This window comes from Petromyzon marinus, chromosome 13 (genome assembly GCF_048934315.1).
Source record: "Petromyzon marinus isolate PM22_M1 ecotype Great Lakes invasive population chromosome 13, UKy_Petmar_22M1.pri1.0, whole genome shotgun sequence".
Lineage (NCBI taxonomy): Eukaryota > Metazoa > Chordata > Hyperoartia > Petromyzontiformes > Petromyzontidae > Petromyzon > Petromyzon marinus.
Genome location: NC_133679.1, coordinates 10,313,015 through 10,330,425, shown reverse-complemented (window position 1 = coordinate 10,330,425; position 17,411 = coordinate 10,313,015). Strand labels below are relative to the sequence as shown.

At 42.0% G+C, this 17,411-nt stretch overlaps 1 protein-coding gene across 4 annotated transcripts in view; it reads left to right on the top strand.

The window, feature by feature from the left end:
- Positions 1-17,411, top strand: part of MEGF10 (multiple EGF like domains 10) — a 181,742-nt gene that overhangs the window by 69,103 nt on the left and 95,228 nt on the right. For all 4 annotated transcript variants that reach the window (XM_032953472.2, XM_032953473.2, XM_032953471.2 and 1 more), the window contains exon 5: positions 8,367-8,459. In XM_032953472.2, coding sequence (XP_032809363.2) covers positions 8,367-8,459 — 93 coding nt within the window. The remainder of the gene's footprint in view (positions 1-8,366; positions 8,460-17,411) is intronic.

Below are 17,411 nucleotides of genomic sequence, written 5' to 3'. Positions count from 1 at the left end.
GGCATTCGGTGTGTGCACATGCAATGGCTGCGTGTGTTGGCTTACTCGCGCCTGAGCGAAATGTTCCTGACGACGAAACCTCATCAGACACATCACTCAGATAAAATAATCCACCTGACAATGGCAATGTGCTTTAGGACAGATTGACCCGCTTGCCGAGGAAGCCCGTTTAATTTTCGCTCTCACGCGTCCCACGATACGTGACTGAGCGCACCCAGCCGTGTGAAGAACTGTGGCAGTTCACCTTCCAAGCAACGACGCAAGCATTACCAACCATCCACATGGATGGATTAAAAAAAATGTCTTGCAAAGATATGATGATGGAACACTCTGTGGTCTGAATGAATCAATAGACCCAATGGAAAACAGAGCAATGCCTATTATCCAAAGATGCACCCTAATACCACATGAATATTTACACTGCGCTGAGATGTATTGACTTAACATGGAAATGCTATTCTGTCGAAATATGCAGTGTGGAAAACAATCCTGATTAGTTTTTTTTTTAATATTGACATGTTTTTCACATTTGAAATGTAGCCATTGAGACAAGGTGCAAACACCCGTTAAATTCAAACATTCGGTTGGTCTTAAGAAAGCACTTTAATTTAAACTTCACTGCTAGATTAGTTTAATCAACTCTGGCATTATAAATCAAACTCAGTTTGTATTGATTTCCTGCAGGAGGGTATTCTTGTTTGATTATTTAATGTTTTGAGAGTTTTGTGCCAAAATATTTAAATTGGTTGGCACCAGATTAAGTCAAACAAGTCTTTAATTGTATCACTAGCATATAGTGAATGAAGCCCTTAAAGTATGTTATTATATTAAATGTTATTATATGTTATTATAATTAATATTATTGTATTACATGCATTTGAGTTACACTTCTTGCAATATCACCCCATTAAAGCATGCAATATAAATATGAAGGAGCAAATATTACGAAAGGGTTATCTGCAATAAAGCGAGAACAAAACAAAGAGCAAGCAATGGCATGGTACGCAACACGATGGGAATTAATTTCATTACATTGTAGCTACATTGCTCCATAAAATATTGCTCTCTACATGGTGTAATTAAAGGCATCGGCTTTTCATTTTGTTTGGCTGTACATAAAAAAGGTAAACTATTTATTTGCCGATGCCGCTGCATTTGCAGTGGTGCACAAGTGTGATGAACAAATAAACCAACACATTTGTCAATAACACCGCCTTAAAAGGAAAAATATATATTCGGTGACTTTTTGCGCTGTGAAGTAGGGCCATTGCCTAAAACGTTGCGTATTATATATATCCTATGGTTCAATCGGTAATATCACGTAGATAGAAAAAATTACAATAAAATAAGAAAAATAAAGTGAATAAAAATATCACGACATTTCGATCGCAACACAAGCGCAACACAAGCGCAACACAAGCGCTTGTATTGTAATGTTTCCTATCTACGTGATATTACACAAGCGCTTGTGTTCCAATCGAAACGTCGTGATATTTTTATTCACTTTATTTTTCTTATTTTATTGTAATTTTTTATTCTATCTACGTGACTTTACCGAAAGAACCATAGAATACGAATTCCTGCAGTCACGAAAGTTTTAAGTCAAAATATTATATATATCTTTCTCTTCTTTGGTTCTTTCGGTAAAGTCACGTAGAATGAGAATAAAATAATAAAATAAAATAAGACAATAAAATTCTCACGACGTTTCGACCACAACACAAGCGGCCTTCCTCAGGTGAAGAAACAGAGTCTATCCAGGAGACAGAGCCCGAGTGGACCCCGTCACGCCAGGATTGAGTCTTATTAAGGCTGTGTGGGCGGAGTTGGATGAGCATGTTACCAGCCCCCACCCGGGGCGGAGGAGGGAGGGGTGGCTGGTGGAAACAAACACTAATTAATCCTAAACAAGCTTCCCCAGCCAAGGTGCGCGCCGTGTACCGAGCTGCACCATGACATGCCATAAGGACCACTATGCAATACAATACCATATACCTTCAAATCCAAACTGCATGTTATAACATAGACAAATTCACCTTTGAATTATACAATGCGTTACTTTATACTACCCCGTACTTTAGACTATAAAAATATTAGACATTGTAACATTATACTATGTCTTATTCTATGAATCCAACTATATATCACACTAATGTATATTCACTATGCAATTACGATGCTATATCTTGCCATATGAGTAAAGTTACACATTACAATGTTATACTATTAATTGTTATGCTCCATGTTACAAACCATACCATTAACCATGGTTTGAGAGGTATTAAGAGGAAATGCCAGCGAAAAAGGGCTGCGGTCTGAAGGTCACCGTAAAATACAATTAATTAAGAACCAAAATGGTTTAAAACATCTTTCCAATGGTTACTAAGCCAGAATCCATCTTCTCGGTTGAAATTGTCTCTGTGCTTGTATATGTGGATAGCCTCATGAACGAATGTCTCTTGGTAGCCGGTTGGTTTGCAAAGAACCTCCGTCGTGGAGAAGTCAATGTCATGTGAGCCCACTGAATTATAACAGTGATCTGCCACGGCAGAGGAGTTCATCCTACCGTGTTTCAAGACTGCTTTATGTTCGCGGATGCGGTCTGAGATATGTCGTTTGGTTTCTCCAATGTAGCTGCTACCACAGAGGCACATTAGTTTGTAAACACCCGGGTACTGTATATCTGGGACAGCATATTTTACAGATGGAACCAGATCACGGATTTTATGTACTGTGTTAAATCGGACCTGGATCTTGTGTTTGTTCAGGATTTTGGAGAACTTTTTTGTGACCCCCGCAATGTAGGGTAAGGTGATGGTTTTGAATGGCTCCTCAAGGGGATCCTTCTTCATGACTGGAGTGATGGCTTTGCGGATTGTGTAGTCGGAGTAACCATTAGCCTTGAGAGCTTGGTGTACGTGCTTGAGTTCACTGGCAATGTGATCCTGGTCGGAAATGCATTGGGCTCTGTGGTATAGAGTCTTGATGAGGGAGTTCTTCTGGGATGGATGGTGGTGGGAATCCGGTTTCAAGTAAGCATCCGTATGGGTTGCTTTCCTGTAGACCGAGTGGCTCATTGAACCATCAGGTCTCCTTTTAATTAAGACATCCAAAAAGGGTAGCTTGCCTTCTTTTTCGACCTCCATGGTAAATCTGATGGCTGGGTGTATGGAGTTGATGTGGTCGAGGAATTGGTCTAGAGCAGGCTGGCCATGTGGCCAGATGTGGCCAGATAACAAAGGTGTCATCTACGTACATCGTACCATTGTTAATGCATCGTGAATATACATTAGTGTGGTATATAGTTGGATTCATAGAATAAGACATAGTAATAATGTTACAATGTCTAATATTTTTATAGTCTAAAGTACGGGGTAGTATAAAGTAACGCATTGTATAATTCAAAGGTGAATTTGTCTATGTTATAACGATGCAGTTTGGATTTGAAGGTATGGTATTGTATTGCATAGTGGTCCTTATGGCATGTCATGGTGCAGCTCGGTACATGGCGCGCACCTTGGCTGGGGAAACTTGTTTAGGATTAATTAGTGTTTGATTCCACCAGCCACCCCCTCCCTACTCCGCCCCGGGTGGGGGCTGGTAACATGCTCATCCAACTCCGCCCACACAGCCTTAATAAGACTCAATCCTGGCGTGACGGGGTCCACTCGGGCTCTGTCTCCTGGATAGACTCTGTTTCTTCACCTGAGGAAGGCCGCTTGTGTCGTGGCCGAAACGTCGTGAGAATTTTATTGTCCTATTTTACTTTATTATTTTATTCTCATTCTACGTGACTTTATCGAAAGAACCAAAGAAGATGAATCCTTGCAGTCACGAAAGCTTTAAATCGAAATATATTTGTCTCCTTTTACGGCTCACCGATTGTTGACAAACCTGTCATATATAAGGTAAAAGTGCAGCTCTGCGATTGCTTACTCACAGCACTGCTGGAAAAAGGGCCTCCGCTGAAGTGTATTTGTGCCTACTTTTCCACATCGGCCACATGTATTGGAAGAGGTGGTAATAGCCACACTTTACCCCACCACACGCCACCTGCCTATTGATCGACTGTGGTGTGTACCCATTTATACTGATGGGTGGACAGTGGCAGTGGGAGGGGATTTCGGAGCCTTGCACCGTTGTTTCAACTGCCACGCCGGGTGATCGAATCTGACCGGTGACCTCCGAAATTGCAAGTCCAGTGTGCCAAACCATTACACCACGGTAGCATTCCGGGGCGATGTACGTGTCTTGTTCGATAAAGCATTGCTCCTTATGAACCCTATTTAAGGCACATGTCAATGCATACACACGCCTGCACAGCAGATCCGTATTCAATGCACAAAGGCACAGAGATTGGTGTTCAAACCAGAAAACCTTTGACTCGGTCCAAGGTCTCATTGACTCTCAGCTGAGCCCAGAACCACCAGCGCGTCCTGCGGCCCACGGGTGTTCAGGAGAATTACTAGGTAATTAAGCATGGGCATTTTAGTTTTTTGGAGCATAATACCACTTTCACGTTTGAATCGATTGTTTATAATGATCGCTTACTTGTATTTCTGCTCGGCTGACGCATTTTTTTTAGATATAGCATTTCATTATTATGCTGTAAATGGTGAATGCTAATCTCCCAGCATTTACAATTTTGCTTTGGGATTTGTAAGCAATCATGCGTTTTCCCGTGCGTATGTTTACACCTGGGGGTGACCGTGTCATGCGCTGAGTTAATCAAGATGTTGGTTGTGTTTTTTAAGCAGAGTGCAAATATTTGTGGATAAACATGATCACACTCTCCAGAATATGAAGGAAATATGAAATAGGATCTCTTTTTCTGATCGGTTTTGTCCAATTTTTACACATTTTTCTTTGGCTCAAATACAGCAAGAGCCGTTACTTAAAAAAACATTCGGTCCCATTTGAACATTTTACCAGTTGCAAATCGCGACAGAAAACAAAAGGTTAGAACGCCTACAAAACATCGCTCGCTCCTCCTTGACTAGAGCCATCGGAAATCTATCGGGACGACTGTATTTGCCAAAAGCAAGCGTGAATGAGGGCCCGCAGGAACTTTTCTATAAACACATCGCAATACACTTAGCAAGCTTTGAACTTTGGCCAACGGTTCTTTTACTTAAATTAAAGGGTTTTACCGTGTGCTTGCAGAGTCCTAATTGGGATGGCTCTCGGAAATTAAACCGAATCGTTATTCACTCTTTCCCAGCCAGCTGCTATTGGATTCCTGTGCTGACAGCCAATTGAGGTTATTGGATCGGTGATCTGTTAAAGCTTATAGACCCCGGCAAATGCCATGCATCTAATGTGACAATGCAAAGGCTGCTCGTCCTATGTGCTGGTCCTAAAGCCTTGTGATGTAGCTTTTAAATAAATAATATCATGAAACTTTAAGCTCCTGTAATGACTGTCATGCTCCAGGCTTTAATAAGTTAAACAGCACTTTTTCCTTTCAGCCAAATGCTGCGTAAGTGGCTGCTTAATGTTTCCCGAAAGGCCTTTGTTACAATTACGTAGCATATAGTATTGTGCATAATATATTGTGGTTTTATGTCCACTGGAACATTTTTGTTTACTACTTTTTTCTCAAATTAGATTTTCAAAGTGGGGAGCAGACGCTAGGGTTATTTTGTTAGGTGTTCGTTAAATTGCTGGGTGCGTATATGTTGTGAAATAATTCGGTAATGATTATGATAATGAACAGGCAATTTGGTTGGGTAAACGATTGTAAATACAGGCATTGCTCTAGGGGCATCAACCTGGAGAGCATCATCATATTTCAAAATGTGTAGGGTTTTTGGGTCCCTTACGTGTGATTTAGTTAACTTAATTATCTTGCAGCTTCCTGGCATAGGTAATAACCCAGTGCATAAGGCAAACTCTGGCCTGGCCAGATTCAGCCGACACTAAAATCCTACAACAATTCGTGATATTGCGTTCCTACTCAAATCATCATTGCGTTCCCCCCCTCCCCGCCCAAAAAATGCGTAAAATAATTGAACATAATCTCTCCATGTATTTCAAAGTCTAATTTTCCTCCCGGGCTTTCCTTTGGGCTTAAGTTTGTGGGTGCTTTTCCTCAGTCCTAGTAAAAAAATGTTTAGGTGCAGAGTGTTGAAAAATCCAATTTAATATTTAGTGCCATGAAAAAAAATGCCCAAAAGTATGCATTCTTAATGCTGCCTTTAAAGGAATGATGGGCAGTGGGTCGAGATAATGTGTAGGCATGAGAATGAACCAAAAGTGGAACATTTCTCGTCTCTCTGGGTTTTATGGGAAAACAACGGTTGTGTGTGTGCACTTCTTAGAAAATAGCGATAAACAAAACTCTACGAGCCAATAATTACGCGCTTAAAATTGATGGTGAACAAAAATCCTCACCACAACAGAGCAGCTATCTTATTAAACAATTCCCAGACTGTGTTATTTATCTTAATTAATTTGTTAAGGGCATGGGCTGACAACTACACAGACATGGCCTCAAGGGTCGAAAGCAACACTTTGAACAACATGTCGCCTTTGAATTCTTAAGGAAAACGTTCTTTGGCTTTTTCGTCTCGCGAGAGCCGACTGGATCATATTGACTTGTGGCCTGCCTGTGAGATTTGTGGTGACATTCCAATATGTTTAGCCCAAGATTGTTGACGCACAATGCTGCTTTATGAAGAGTGGATGCTGCTGTGGTGTCGGTGAGCACCACCATTCGACATGCAAACCAGAGATCACCAGTTGAATTCGTTCTCCTGGAGTAGCAACTGAAATAATTGCAACCTTCTTCTTTGGTTCTTTCGGTAAAGTCACGTAGAATGAGAATAAAACAATAAAATAAGACAATAAAATTCTCACGACGTTTCGGCCACAACACAAGTAGCCTTTTTCAGGTGAAGGAACAGAACTGTTGGGACGGCTACTTGTGTTGTGGCCGAAACGTCGTGAGAATTTTATTGTCTTATTTTGTTTTTATTGTTTTTTTCTCATTCTACGTGACTTTACCGAAAGAACCAAGAAGACGAATCCTTGCAGTCACGAAAGCTTTAGATCGTAATTGCAACCTTCTTAATAATCATCCCCGCCTGTGTGTCCACCCAGCAGTACCAATGGGGGTACGCTACACTTAGTCGACTGGCAAAGTTGTGTTTGATGAATTATGGTGGGGGGTTCGGGGGGGTGGGTGGGGGGTACTCCCATGTCTTCCGAGACATCTGGTCAGTGTGGAGGTAAAGGCCATATGCCCTTTAAAGGGGATCTCTCTATAATTTCTTCTAAAGGAGGTTCTGCCACCAGAAATAGCGAGAGCAGGAAACTGCAGGGTGCACCTTTACATTTTTATAAGTCAATCATAAATAAGTTTATACATGAGCAAAGGGAATATTGCAAATATTCATGAAATTGTATTATAAATGTGTTTTACCACTGACTAATGGTAGTTATGGTACTATGTCAATATAAAAAAAAAACATACATAAAATATACATGCAATGTACTTTGAGATATAATGAATAAATTGCACAATTAATTAATTCCACAATTAATTTATGATGAAATAATAAGATTCACTGCTTTGATACTCCTCATGTTAACATTAATTGAACAGATTTGTTGAAGAAACATGATGCTAACTTGTATTGCTCATCTGGCTGGCATTGGTTCAATTGAATCTGATAAATCTTGCATGCGTAAGTAGAGCTTTAACTAGCGAACTTACTCATGGTTAATATAGTCAATCAGACGTGGCAAAGTATATCAAATTGGATCTAAACCATTACAATTTGGTAGTTCGCCTGCAAATTGATTGGGAAAATGAAACAATATTAATAACAATCTTGCCTTTAGAAAGTATTAAATGAGCTGACTGCTTCATTAACATCCATAATGATAGGCTGAGTTTATCAAAAAAATTACTCGATGAGTGTAATGATGCTATCCCGATGGTTCTTAGTGACTTTTAGCCCAGGCATCAATTTTTTTTAATTGCCTACTTTTGTACGTTCTGAAGCGCTGTGATTCTTAAACAGACAATGTCCATGTCAGTGGTGTGTGCTTTAAGGATTGGCAAAGAGCTGCAGCTTTTTTATATATATTGCAGTGGCCTATAGATGACCCTGCCAAAAATGGCAATAAAAAGGCATTTCTCACTAATGAAATTGCTTCTTCATGTGCTCAAAAGTCATCCGGCTGCGATGTGCCCCCTCACACATACTTCCCCTTTGTGCGTACATCCGTGTACTCTTACGGGTACCCTGAGAAGATAAAGCAGCCTTGCCTTTGCTCATCTGCCATGCCCCCCCGCGTTGCTTAATAATGTGCACGCTTGTAATCGGTCTGCGCTCACGTATGCCGTTTGCTTTCCGCAGCTGAATGCACATCTCAATGTGTCCATGGAAGATGCGTCGCTCCTGACACGTGTCAGTGTGAACCTGGCTGGGGTGGGACAGATTGCTCTAGCGGTGAGTGAACAACGCATACACTCTATCTTAAGTTATAAATACACACGCACACAGATGCACACACATGCATGCATACACACACGCATACACAAAGACGAAAATTCCCCAGAATAGCCTTAACAGACTGTTGAGGAAAGTGCTGTTAGAATATAATACCAATTAAATGATCCCAGCTTCGTTGAGCAATGTTGTTAGCGAACACATACTTTATTTGTGTTCAACCAGGTATGTGAGTATAACATACAGTGAGTGGGGTGGTGGCACCAGCACCTTGCCTGACCACTTGTGAGACAGGTACTGAGTTTAGGCCTAGTTGATCAAGTAATATCTCAGGCCAGCTTCATATTGGACTTATCGAATTAATGTTCAATTTTAGATGTAAGGGTGTGCCTTTCGTGGCTCAGAGGTCAGAGTGGACCATGCTGAGATGTTTGCTTTCAAAATCAGGCAGCCACCCGTGATTAAAACTGAATCCTCAAGTGTAATGAGTTGAAGGTCTCAGGCCAAGTCATGAATGGCTACACACAAAAAACCCTATCAAATGAATTTTGGTTTGAAGGAGGTGGCCGATAGCACAGAAGACAGCGTGCTGCGCTGACAATGCTGATAACCTGTATTTGAATCCAGGCAGCCACATGCGATTAAACTGCTTCTCAACTCTAGTGCATTAACGGTCTTAGGTCAATAACCAAAACTGTAGAATAAACCATCATATTCAATTTGTCTTTGCCCTTACATTGGTTAATGCCAGCTCTGAGCATTTATAATATGGGTTTGACTGCCATGGGATGGCAGGAATGCTGTAAATTGATGCCCTGTACTGTCGGGAACAGAGGCCACTTAAAGAGATTTCAGAGGTAGTTTCGTGATATCTGCTTCTGTGGGCCATTCTCTGTCATGAGGGTTGCACTGCTCTGTGAGATTTCCGAATGGATTCTTCACCTCCTGGCATGATGCTGACAGCACAAATTGGGATAAAAAACTCAAAAAAGTTGGAAGAATAAACGGTTATTTTTCTTGGTGTCTTTAAATAAGTAAAAGTGTTATAACCCGATGGAAGAACGTTTCATCAAAAAAATTAATTCGTAAAATATCAGTGGTGCTTCTGAAGAGCTAGACATGTCATAGCATCTTAGATTGTCATAAACACATATTTGCATCCATTGGAATTTGTGCCCATGTAGGTGTACATTAAGGAGAATTAAAGACAAGCCACAGTGCAATTATGGCCACGCAACCCAAACTTTGGACGTGTAGTCTGTGCTCCTTCAACGGAGGAAAAGCAAAACTACGTGAACTCTCTCCTGAGGCCCTCTCATGGCAAGCAGACCTCGACATTGGCCTTTAGCTCCTAAGCATATTTCCATACTCATTAATAGAATTAATCAAAACAGATCGCATCTTCCTATGGTGATAGCCACTGTCTGCAGAGAGAGGACAACTCAACAATACGAGCGTGCTGTCAGTAGATGCGCCCGGTCAACACGTGGCCTCACCGTGACCATCCCCCTCTCTCTTTCTTTCAAAAGCCATTAAGCAGAGTGGAATCATATTTTTTACCACGATTTGAATTTAGTTTCTTTCTTAATCTTATGATAAAATGTGTTTTCACTCTGGCCATCCAACTCGCTGGAATGCCTTGTTTCTTTGTCAACTCCGTTGGAATATTTCGGTGTGGAACGGCACTTTTCAATGGCGATTTCCATTCAAAATGCTTTGCGTGCTTCATAGTCACTCGATGGCAGGATACTGTTTATGAGGACCTACCAGAAAGGTTAAATAACTTCTGACACCAACAAGGAATTTAAGAAACCACATCGATCGTTTAACAGCTTGTGGTCCAAGGCTTGGCCTGCATCTCTCCACATCCAACAGTCCACCTACTATGAACAATCATCTCAGGATTGCCTGTATGTGGCTCACAGCAAGGCCTGAAGATGGTGTTCTTCAAGGCAGCCCTATCAAGCCTCCTTCTCCTCAGACAAGCAGTAGAAACATTGCTAATGGTGTTTGGGAGGTTTTTTTTTGCCCACACCCTTCCTTCTGTTCAAATGATAAACCATCAAAGCTCACGACGCTTCAAAGCCCTCATGCAAGAGGCCTGGGAGTTACTGTCTAGGGCTGAGAACAGTGGGATCTCTGTCAGAGCATCCATCTTGTGGTAGTCGACAAAACCCCGGCTGATCACCTCGTCAAACATGGCTGGACCTAGGCGAGTGGACACACGACCTGTCCATGTTCCAGGGTCTCAACGTGCACTTTGGTCTCCTCTCCATCGATTTGTGCACATCAGGCCACGAGCAGTAACAGCCAAGGTTCTGCTCATGGACGAGGACTCCAAGAGCTATGCAAGCGACGACTTCTCCTTTTGCTTTAGAGTTTCTCCTCAAAACCGTCTTCTTCTTCAAACCCCGTGCCTTCATATTCAGAGTTTCTTTGTCACTATCATTACCTTACTCGGTCCATCCCACACTTTCTACGTGTCTCTGTATTCTGTGACGTTTGTTGCAATTTGGGTGCAATCACAACTGCTAGTTGCTGTATTTGCAGTGGATAGAGGGGGTATTTGGCTGCTATAAATTTCCACGTAAGTAGCCATTTCGTTGAGCTATCGTTTGTGGCCTGGTCACTTCTGAAAAATAGCTATACAGCTCAGTGGGCCTTACCTGCTAAAATACAAATTTAGTTTATAGTTTAGTTTCGGGTGTTATGCACATCACAGCCAGCATTGTTCGCAGCTTGCGGTGCGAGATTCTATAGGACAGTGCTCTGCTGTTGTTGATTGCTCCCAAATGTGCAAGGAGCTCCTGGTTCTCCAATCCACCGGAGATCTTCATCCACCCTTCTTAGCCGTTGCTGCAGTGGAACGATCCGCTTAACCAAGGAGGTCAGCTCCATCCAGATGTCAAGAGTGTTTCACTTGGCTGCCTGGAGATTGAGAGGATGAAGTTCAATAAGCTCGGTCTTTTAGAGCACGTGCAGTCCCTCCTGCTCCCTTCCAGAGAGCAGTTCACGACAGGTGTCTACAGGAATCATTGGAGAGCATTCTGCCAATGGTGCATCAAGAAGGCTGTAAAACCCAATTACATGTGGCCTGCCGATAGTGGCTTAGCATCTACAGCAAGAGATCCACTGGGACAAGCCAATTGCATCAATCAGGGTGTGTATCTCTACGTTATAGGCATATCATGCCCCTATTGAGTGTGCTTTAGTGCGACAGTCTCCCATCCTTGCCAGATTGCTGTGGGTCACATCATTGGACAGGTCTCCAAGGAAGACTTTGCTTGTGGTCTGAGATCTGCAGTTAGTGGTTCATGCTCTCACGAAGCTGCCATTTGAGCCATTGGCTCCTGTGACGGAGAAGATCTGAACTCTCAAGGTAGCATTCCTGCTCGTCATCACATTGGCTAGGCAAATATGAGAAATTCAAGCATTTGTTTGGTGAATGGCCTCTCATAGTATCCCAACCAGAGAAGGTGGCTCTCTGTTCCTTACTGAGGTCCCTTCGCAAAGTGCTGTTCCCATTCCACCTGAGTCAGGGGTTGCACTTTCCATGATTCTCTCACAAAAAACCTTCATGTCTGAGAGGTAAAGGCTCCAGCATATCCTAGATGGGGGAAAGTTTCTACCTTCAGAGAAATTAATCTTTAAAATTAAACAAATTATTCGGCCATCCTGCTTTAGCAGAGGTGCACAAGCACAATCAACAAAACCAAATACATTTTAAATAAAATTATATTTTTACCAGGTAAGACTCACTGATCTATGTCGCTCTTTTTCAGAAACGACCTGGCCACAAATGATAGCACAACGAAGTGGCTTATGTCAAAATGTATTGCAGCCAAATACTCTAAACGCATGTTTCTAAATGTGAAGGGAAAAACCAGAGGACCCGTAGAAAAATCCACGCGACCACGGGGAGAACATGCAAACTCCAAATATACAGCAGGTGTCATGGTCGGGGTCGAACCCACGACCTCATGTATACCACGTGAAGCAGTTAACATCTCACCACATTCATCAATAACATTGTGGCCTTAAATATATATGTAATTGGCAACATATCAGTCAATGACCCTTCTTCATAGCACATGGTATGCCAAATTTTACTTATATATTTCTGTTAAGAAAAAGTTGTCGATGAGTTTGTTGAATCTTGAGAGGAGAGGGAGCAACGCAGATTGGATTAGCTTCATGAGTAAAGGAGCATCAAGTTATCCAGGCATTATATCCGGGCTCAAGTCAACTTGTAGTTAAGTCATTTCATCGCGTTACGGCAAAACGGCTGTTACCTACTTTAGGGACACTCATCGCATACACTGTTAATTTCTTCTTTCCATTAAGTAAATGGTTTGTTGGCAATGAGTTTTATTATTTTAGAAGTAAACTATCTTTACCGCAGGGGCACAGCCATTCTGAGTGCCCAGACACTCCTGACAGTTTTAGAAATGGCTAAGAGATGCCTACAATTTTGCACATATATCGTGGTATTTTTTTGAGTCCACATTTTTCGCCTCTCACAAAGGTGGCATAAACGCTGATAATGCTGACGGAATCTTTAGCTACACAGCCGCGCATAAACAGTTGGCTCAGTACCGAGTCGGTAGCCAGTAGCTGCGTGGATTCAATATAAGTTATAGTGCAGCAGAACTGCGAAATGGGGAGAGCGCCAACTTCACGGACCCTATCTGTCATCGAACCAATAACCACTGGGACCCATTTTCTGGAAGGACAACTCAAACTTTAAAAATGTGGCTGCTCCCCTGCTCTTCTGGCAGAGTTTCTGCTTTGTGTGTGGCCTCTCTACCCGGTCTCTGCAGACAGTGTCTAGCACCGCGGGCAGACGCTACCTGCTTGTTATTATCTGCACCGACGCAGGTGCCGAAACAGCATGGCAACAACCAGTCTCTTACGAAAGTGGAAAATATCCTAATCCGGCATATCTGTTCGTGGCCAAATTTTGGTTGAGCCAAAATGGGAGCGATCTCGCTACCAATTGCGCTTGGCCTGGTTGTGACGTCACGATCTACGTAGAAACGACGGCACTGCGACTGCCACAATCTCATGAGCTTGTTGCTGGGTTACTTTGACATTCAAGCACAATAGTTGCGGGCAAACAAGATGTACGATTCACACGCGAAGTTCAGCCGACGGAGGCAAAAATGCATGTAACTTGATGAACAAAGACGCCGTACAAATACGACGGTAGGGCTTTTCGACGAGTTGTGGTAGAGGGTGAGCCTGATTACGGTGATCGCTCAAGCACCGGTAACTCTAGCGCAGGTTTTGGGGCTCTCTGTTATATATATATATTTTTTTTTACCTGCAAAAAACAATAACCGACGCGATCGGTAGCCATGTTATTTGGTGTATCATTTGCAAGGATGAAAGAAAATATAATTTCAAGATTAATCAAAGGTGCCACATGGGCGAAGTTAAATCACAATGTGAAATACGGCATTGCTTTGGAGGTTATATGCGCCATTCAGTTCCACTTTTTTTCTTTAACAGAAAAGCACACCGCATTAATAATGGCAGAAAAATGCCAATAATAAAATTAGCAACGCATGATGGATGTATAAAAAAACCTGACTCTCCGCCAAAGGGGAATCAACGTATTACATAAAATACCTGCTTGATAATAGTGTGGTCTTGGCAAATGCATGAAAGAGTTAAACGCCATGATCGTTCCTCTCTACCGTAATCTGCCCCATCCCTTTGTCCCCCCCCCCCATCAACCTTTGCTGTAAGTCTGGCATAAGCTTGGGAAGCCTGTGGGTTTATTAGTGGCAAAAGGTACCGTCCCAGGAGGGTCAGTGTCGGCTGGATGCAAACATTGAGAATGGCAGACGGCCAGCGACAGAGAGACTGGGCTGTAACGCAACCTGCTTTCCCTCCCCTTCTGCAACATCAGCCACTTGCCTCGCTTACATGATGAACCTTCAGGGAGTCCGTCTGCTTTTCTATATTTTTTACTTGACATGCCACAGTGAAACTCCTTTTATCCGTGCCGCTCGTATCTGCTCTTGCTATTATCTGCACACCAAAAATAAATACACAGCAATTACTATTATCCTTGCAACGATCATGTATAATATCTGCTTTTTTTCTGCGGAGTGGTTGGTGCTGGCCTGTTGGGGACCCTGTGCAGAAATATTTTTTGGGAGCCCACTTTTGAATTGATAAAATCCAATTGAGATGACAGAAGGGATATCGACAATATTTATAAGATCCAGGTGAGATTGACATGATCGAGAGTAGTTGGCGTTGTATGTTTATTACGATTTAAAGTTGAGTTGATATTGGATACACTGTATTGTTTTAATGAATCGGGGATCCTTGAGTAGTTTTGGGATGCCCCATGCCACGACTGTATCTGCATATAGCCGAACGGATAACAAGTCATTTCCATGGCTAAATGTGGATAACAAGATCCACTAATATATAGCCCATTCCAAAAAAATAGCTGCAAAATTAGCATTCAAACAAATATGAATTCAAACCATGCGATAATAGGTAGTTCGTTTATCCAGGTGCATATACTGTAGAGGGGTGTTTTATTGTTTTTGGCATTGCCACTGATTTCTTGCTCAAAGGAGCATTGAGGCAGTGCTCATCTTCTATTTATAGCTTTGAGCCAGTGGTGGACATTCCACATTCCTATGGTGGGGATGATCTCCATGTATGTTTGTATGTTGAACTTTTTTGCACCATATGTAGCCAACCATGCTAATCGGAGGTGCGGGAAAGACATCCACTGTTGACTTTCCCATTAAGTGATACTCATTGTATTGACCCCGCAGGAATGATTTGCTGATTTAACCCCCAACCAGGAATTGAACTGTCAACCTTCCGATTGCCAGCCGCTTGCTTTACCGTTGAGCCACCCGGCACCGATACGTGGCAATGTGAACATTGCGATAAAACTAATCAGATGTGATAAATTTAATAATGTAATGATCATACAGTAATAACAATGATTCAGATTGACAACAACTTAGCAAGTTATAACATTATTTTCCGTCACGAACATAATTGGTTGAATGACACAAACAAAATAGAAGAATACACCAGTGTTTGAAGCAAGGTTTGTGCCAAATTCAAAATCAATACTGTACTGGAGAACATATATTGACTTATCCTGCTCGAGTGTTGATTTATTTGTGATGCTAATGCAATTGTTGTCATTGTTCAGGCTGAGTCGTCTTTAAAAAAAAACTACATGATTCATTTTGGAGCTTGCACACCTCATTTCTGAAATGGGTTTCAATTAAGCCATGAGACTATGCATTGATTCATTGATTCAATCGATTCTGACACTCTATGATGCATAACATTGAATCGTGCGTGTAATCATATATTATTTCACGTTTTGCTGAAATCATCGGCAAATAAAAAAAAAACTTACAAACGTGACAGGAAAAGAGACAGACATTGAAATGGCGAACGTAAGATGACAAATAATCGCAATTTTAACTCAATTGTGACCTTGAACTATGACAATTGTACAATAGTTATGTGGCGAGGCTTTCTTGGCTGCACTGATCACAAATTGAGAATGATATGCTGTCAAACGTGATCGGAAAGAGCATCAATTGTAGTTACCTTTCAACTCGCTCAACTTCCTTGTAGAAAAAACTAAAACTGCATGCGATACCGCATTAGCAACGGTACACAAGTACAATGACAGATACAACTCCACACATTCATAAATGACACTGCCACGTAAAGCAGGGACGTGCGGTCAGGGGAGGCAGGGGAGGCAGAGCCTCACCTGTCATACTCCAAAGAAGAAAAAAATTTGCGGAGCTCCGCTGTAAATACAGGAATAGACGAGAGGTGAGGCAGCGATGAGCTCAGCCTCCTCTCTGATTGTGCAACCCCTCAGTAACTGGATGGAGCGCAGGCAATAAGCGCGTGCCTGTTACTATCTCAGTATGTCACCAATGTAATGTTTGTAGACCCCTTCATTTCATGTCCTCGCCTTCCATACTCCAGGTAACTTATTTCAGTGAGGCCACGCCCCCCCCCCCTCCAGCGTGTGAATCTGGCTCTGACACCAGCCAGTGCCTCCCCCAACCATTGACCTCACCACCGCACGTCACTCACGTAAAGGATAGATGATGTTTTGGGAAATGGCACTTCCCTCTATTATTTCAGCTCTTCTCCCAGAACTGTCACCTGTTATACATGTTCTGTTCCTTTTTAGGGCAATTTTACTCACAGATGTGTTCCATTTATCAAGTTATTTAAATATTTCCTTTCACCGAAGTACAGGCGATTCCTGTGCCACAGAGAACCACGTGTGGGTATGGTGCCCTGGCTCTAAGAGTGAACAATGCTTGATGGAAAAAGAACCGTCGTGCGAGTCTAAAAGTTCGAGCTAAAACAAAAGGTTGCTGCGTATGCAACTGTGAGTTAATTATGAGCACCACACATGGAATGTTTCAGTGTTTTCTTGGAAGGATTAAGAGAAATGCAAGTTCACTTAAATTGATTGGTCAACGTTTACTCGATGGTAATTGATCACAAGAAATCTACTAATGAACTAGGGGTCCTCTTACTGGGTATACAGTGGGTTTTTTTTTTCTTTAGAGAAAGGTCCAGAGTGTTTATCTGTTTCTTGTATAGATGTGTAAACGTTGTAAGTTTTTAGATTTTTTCGTATCACGGTTTGCCGAGTACAGGGTCAAAAGCCCCAAAACACCAAAGCGGCTATTAGACAAACGGCACTATAATAGTTGTAATAAATAAGAGTTTATACGGGTTTTTCTTTATTTGAGCAAGGCTATATGCGAAATTTGGAACATAGACGATGGGAGGGCATTCCAAAGTCGAGCAGTGCGAGGGGAAGAGGCAGAAGGAGGAGTGAGGTGACCTGCAGTTTTGGTGTATCTACCATGTGTGACAGTTTTCAAGTTTTGTAACAATGTGAGTGTGGAAAATTATACA